Source organism: Octopus sinensis, linkage group LG29 (genome assembly GCF_006345805.1).
Source record: "Octopus sinensis linkage group LG29, ASM634580v1, whole genome shotgun sequence".
Taxonomy (NCBI): Eukaryota; Metazoa; Mollusca; class Cephalopoda; order Octopoda; family Octopodidae; genus Octopus; species Octopus sinensis.
In genome coordinates, this window is record NC_043025.1 from 1479690 (window position 1) to 1485689 (window position 6000).

Here is a 6000-nt window from a genome sequence, read left to right on the forward strand (position 1 = left end):
TTATGTTAAGCGTTATGAACAACCGTCTACTACCTCAAATACATTCCACCCTGTAATAACCTACGTTGCAACTGTTTCCAACATTTTCCCAGTTTCAACTTATTTGCGGCCTTCAATTTGCCCAATATTCTTTTATCAAAAGATTCCAAAACTTTTATCTTCAAATTGTATTTTGCATAACGTCTTGCACACCTCCCCCTCACCTTTATATGAAACGTCTACCCCAGCCAACACGTCTGTGTTAGCCTCTCGTTCAACGTTCCTTCAATTTCATGGCATCACTCTGAGTTCTTCAACCTAATAGGCAGCAATTATTATCGTTATTATTACCATCATCATCATCATCATCATCAACATCATCATCATCATCATCATTATTATTATTATTATTATTATTATTATTACTACTACTTATTTATCTATTCATTTTCTTTGCACAACTCATACTGGAGGTATACTACGGTGCCAGCTGTTCCCTACCAGTGAACTAAGGTAACACCTCTTTTTCGAGCACCATCGAGCGGTTCCAAGCAGTGCCGTTTTCTGCAAGTGTTCCACCCTTATTGCTGCCCCTATTTGTGCTATGTACTTCTCGAGATTTCAACTCAATGTTCCCAGGCTCCAACAATTATTGATACTACTACCACCTTTTTCATCGACCACAACTGCTTAACCTCCCAAGCCAACCTGTTTTATCTCTCGACGACTTTTCTTTCTTCCTTATCGCATACCTTGTTTTCAGCTGGACATGCTATATCTATGATCCAGCATCGTTTGCTTTCTTTATCAATTAACTGGTTTCTTATTATCTATTTCATGGTCGCACTGAATCATAAAATCCCACAGGATCTTTGCATTATTATTTTCGATGATACCTTTGGGTTTATGTTCGTACCACTTTTTTGCTTTGCCAAGTCCATACTTGTTGCAAAGTGTCCAATGGACAATCCTTGCTATATTGTCATGACGTCCTCTATATTCCTTCTGGGCTAGTGGCGTACATTGACTGGTAATATCCCATACGGTTTCACCATTTTGTTCTCAAATTCTGCGCTTATCACTTTCTGATGTATTGTCTATTTTGTATTTCCTGTAATTCGTTCTTAGTACTTTCTCTTGGGCTGCACGGATTAGAACATCCGTTTCCGGTTTTAAATTACTTTTAGTTATCCATAGCATCTTCAACATCCCTATGGAATTGTCCATGCCTTATTTTGTTTGTCCACTTATTTTCAGCTTCATTCATTCTCAAGTGCTTGTATAGTGCTTTATCTTTGCTATCTTCAATTCTATACAAACCTGACCTTCCTACATCCTATAATAGTGGTTCGGTAGCGTTTTTTACACACCATGCTGTTTTTCTGTTCTAATGCTGTGTTCGCATCCAGTCAGTCCTCTTCCCCCTCTTTTTCTTGGTACATATAGTCTGTCTGTGACACTTTTTTATGTGGAGTATCCCATATCTGGTAAGCAACTTCCTTGTCTTTCTGTCTAAGCTGTATAGTTCCGCGACTGTCCATGCGAATTCCCCTGCTCCATATCTAAAGATTAAAACCGCCCAGGTTTTGATAGCTTCCATCTTATTCCGTCCATTTAATTTCGACTTAAGGATCAGTCTCAGTCTTCTCAAGTACTCCTCCTTAAATTTTTCTGTCATTTCTTCCTCCATCAAATTATCCATTTCCAATATCCCCCAAGTACTTATAGCCCGTCTCTTCTATCTGCTTCATAACTTCCCCCGACAGTATCGTAAGCCCGTCCATACATTTGATTTTGCCTCTCTTGAACACTAACACACCACACTTTTCCAGTCCGAACTCCATTCTGATATCAGCACAGAAATTATACATCGTATCAACGAGGGAACTAACTTGGGATTCATCTTTACCATAAAGTTTGAGGTCATCCATGAATAACAAGTGGTTGACTTTTTATGGTGGATCATCATCATCATCATCATCATCATCATTATTATTGTTATTATTATTATTATTATTATTATTATTATTATTATATTATTATTATTATTATTAAGGCATCGAACTAGCAGAATCGGTTGCACGCTGAACGAAATGCATAGCAGTATTTTACCTGTCGCTACGTTCTGAGATCAAATTCCGCTGAGGTTGACTTTGTATTTCAACTTTTCCGGGTCGATAAATTAAGTAACAGTGAAACACTGGGGTAGATGTAATCGATTCATCCCCTCTTTCCAAATGTCAGGCCTTTTGCTTTTATTATCATTATGAATATTTTACTTCTCAGAGTTGTCGGTCTTACTTGTTCATCTAATTCTGTGAGAGCGGACAGTGTTGGGTCGGGAAAAGCACCAAGCGAAATACCTTAAGTTTTGTGTTAAATCTTCAGCAGGCGTCTAATTTGGGTTTCACCCTTTCTGGGTTTGTAAACCTAAAATACCAATGAGGTACTGACATTGATATAGTTAACCATATACCACCACCCTGCAAAACAATATCTATTTAAGACCATGTATCAATCTCAGAAATCAGTAACCTGTTGTCGTTGTTGTTATTATTATTGTAGGCAGTGGCAGTCCTCTTACATTACTTCCTTCTGACATCTCTCGCGTGGATGAGTGTTGAAGCTTTCCATGTCTTCCTAAGTGTGGTCGTTGTATTCAAAAGATATCAGACGTCTTTTATGAAGAAGAGTTCAATTTTGGCCTGGGGTATGTATAATGGCTTTCTGGTTTTGTCCAAACTTTATATCTTACGCAAATATTATTTCTTTTCTCTCTCCTTCCCTCACACACACACACACATTCTCCTTATTTCGTTTTTTGTGTTTGAAATTACTTGATGGGAAAAGGTTCACTTGAATGATTCAAAACCAGTATATCTGGATCTTATTCATTTCATTGCGCCAAAAATGTTGAAGGGGAAAGTAAGCCTAGACAGTTATTGAACTCTGGATACAAAACACTGTTAACCATACTTCTTTAAGTGGATGTTATCCAGTAGGGGTTCCGTTTATATTCCCGTATTATTTTGTTCTAACTTTACAGAGATCATTCACAATCACATCTAGGAGAGTGCTGTATGTCCTGAATCCTCTACATCATTATCAATCTTACAATATTTAGTCGCCCTTTTGAAGCTAGTAATTAAAATCTCGTTGCTTTAAATAGCCTCGGTTTAGTTTACAGATCTGTATCACAGTAAAATCCAGCCACATTGAACTCTGAGTGAACACATCCCTACCTTACTGTTGTAGTTTGGTGCTACTTCAGAACTGATTAAGCAGACCTATGGTTAAAAACGTTCTGTCGATGATTATCTTGTCAATACATCAAACACTACACTATTCAATTTATTCTTCCATTTAGAAAGACTGAAGAATGGTACTTAAAGAAGTTTAGCTAGTCTTCCTAACACGCTGAACAAAGTACAGAAATTTAAACCTTTTTTGACAGTTTCGATTTTGTAGTATTATTGTGTAGCGTCGGTAAAAACCCAGGTTATGGTGGATTACTATATATCGTACATTGAATGGGTGAGATTTTAAGCTAAACTGCAGAGGAACCAATGGAAACATGGACTGAGAGGTCTGGTGGACTCACATCTCATGTGAAACATTCTTAGCTTATATCTTCATTTCGGTGAAGAAAAGAGATGACACAGAAGCTAACAACAAATAATCAAACATCTTCACTCGGTCGTTTTACTTGTGTAATTTGATGAGAGTTGCATGTAGATTGTTCATCTTGATTTGGCGAAGAATTTAAATAAGACCCAAGGTTGTGGGTTCAATATTATATTTAGACGAAACCTTATTGTTGATGTCGCTATTTGACCTCAGGTTAACTCTACTGATTCATGAGCAATGACGTTCTTGACGTGACCATTCCCTCTGTTTAGACATAGTTTATCATAGGTGACATAATCCAATATGTTATTAAATTCCTAAAATACTGTAAATTATTGTTCCTCAAGTATTAGGCTTTTATTTCTTAGCAGAACAATAGACCATGTAGGAGTTCCCTCTTAATAATGTTTGCAATCAGGTCATGAACACAGAAAATTCAAAATATGTCATCTTTTAGAGAGTGACACAAAAAGAACACTTGTTTTAAGGTAACTTGGAACAAGGAAAATGTCAATTGCCTAAATACCTCAATGAATGAGTTGTGGAAAAAAGATATTAATTTTTACTTAATCAACATGGTAGTTCAATCAAGAATAAAGACAGATGAAGTACATGTATTATTTGGGATCGAATAGATTGGTAAACTGGCAAGATGTTGGAAGTAGTTGAAAAGAGATGCAAACGCGTGGATACAAAGATGAACGAAATATAATATTTATACATCTGTGATGAAATGTAAACTATAGAGAACAAAAGCAAACCCTCCTTGTTCTAGCTTGTTGGGTAGGCTAAAGTTATTTGAATTTTCATGCAAATAGTTACAGTCTGATCTCGTCTCTTGACAGAAATCTAAGAGTTATCCATGCTGCACTTTCACCGGACATGCGAAGTAATATGTGAAGTTGGTGACAGTGAATTTTTACTACCCGACCAGGCCATTTAATCTTCATAACTTTGTCCAAATCGTTTTTACATTTTATTACTTTTTGGTTCCCATTGAAACATATTGTTGAAAGAATCCATATTGCATATTACTGGTACCTATTTCCAATAAACCAAAGGAGAATATGGCATGAAGTGAAGAGTGTGTGATACGAAATAAAATATTCATTTCTTTTGAACTCGACAGTTTTTCTGAACAAAAACATAGTCAACAAAATCCATTCAAATGTCATATAATAATGATTTTAAATATTAATTAATATCTACAAATTTGTATTCATTTCTGTAAATGTCGTTTTCAGGTATTCCAGCAGTCATCGTTATAATTACCATGGCAATTAACTCCACAAACAATTACATCAAAATCGCAGAGGTGTAAGTATTTCTCTTTTTCGTTCACCTCATTTTCTCTGCTCTTCACAACTAATATTATTGCTAGATATATATTACCCCTTTAGTATTGTAGAATAGTAGGTCAGCTAGCATCAAGCCACGACTTTGATTGCTGGTAGTAAACCTACTTCAATATCATTGTTAATGCTTTTGTTCTAAGACTCATGAATATCAATGATTTCATTTGTGTTTCTCCTCTCTTCAATTTAATAAGACCAAATATCTACTGATGAAAGCAACATACAAAAATATAAACAAAACATATATATATATATATAATCAATCCAAACATGAACAAGCAAGAAAAAACAACAACGCGAGGACGTGGAACAAGTACTGTTATTGGGTACTCAGGAAAGGAAAGAAAAGAAAGAGAATTTCACGTTTCGAGCGGAGCTCTTCATCAGAAATACAGAAAAAGTCCAAAGAAGGAAAGACGGAGAAAGAAAATCACCAACAATACACACGCAGTCACATATTGAAATGACCGGAACTGCCGCTACGTTCTGAGTTCAAATTCCCCCGAGATCGACTTTGCATTTCATCATTTCGGTGCCGATAAATTAAGTACCAGTTACATACTGGGGTCGATCTCCCCCGAAATTTCAGGCCTTGGGCTTATAACAGAAATGCATATTTTCTTTATATAATTTGTTAAAAATCATTTTTATTAAATTCCCTCTTAAATTGAAATGACATAGACTCACTTCTGTGCTATTCTCATCTCCATATCTTATATATATACAAATTTCCTATGTATAGACCTCTAATCTTTTGTCAACCTGTGTGTGCGTGTGTGTGTCTGTGTGTGTGCGTGTGTGTGTGTGTGTGTGTGTGTGTGTGTGTGTGTGGTGTGCGTGTGTATTTCTGAGTGTCTGGACATCGAAAGGCCCAATAAAAATATTTTACTCATTAACGTAGGCGCAGGAGTGGCTGTGGGGTTAGTAGCTTGTTTGCCAACCACATGGTTCCGGGTTCAGTCCCACTGCGTGGTACCTTGGGCTACTGTCTTCTACTACAGCCTCGGCCGACTAATTCCTTGTGTGGATTTGGTAAACA

At 36.5% G+C, this 6000-nt stretch overlaps 1 protein-coding gene across 1 annotated transcript in view; it reads left to right on the forward strand.

The window, feature by feature from the left end:
* Positions 1-6000, forward strand: part of LOC118768443 (adhesion G-protein coupled receptor G2-like) — a 19793-nt gene that overhangs the window by 10210 nt on the left and 3583 nt on the right. Inside the window, exons 7-8 of the mRNA XM_036514948.1 lie at positions 2545-2689; positions 4851-4923. Coding sequence (XP_036370841.1) covers positions 2545-2689; positions 4851-4923 — 218 coding nt within the window. The remainder of the gene's footprint in view (positions 1-2544; positions 2690-4850; positions 4924-6000) is intronic.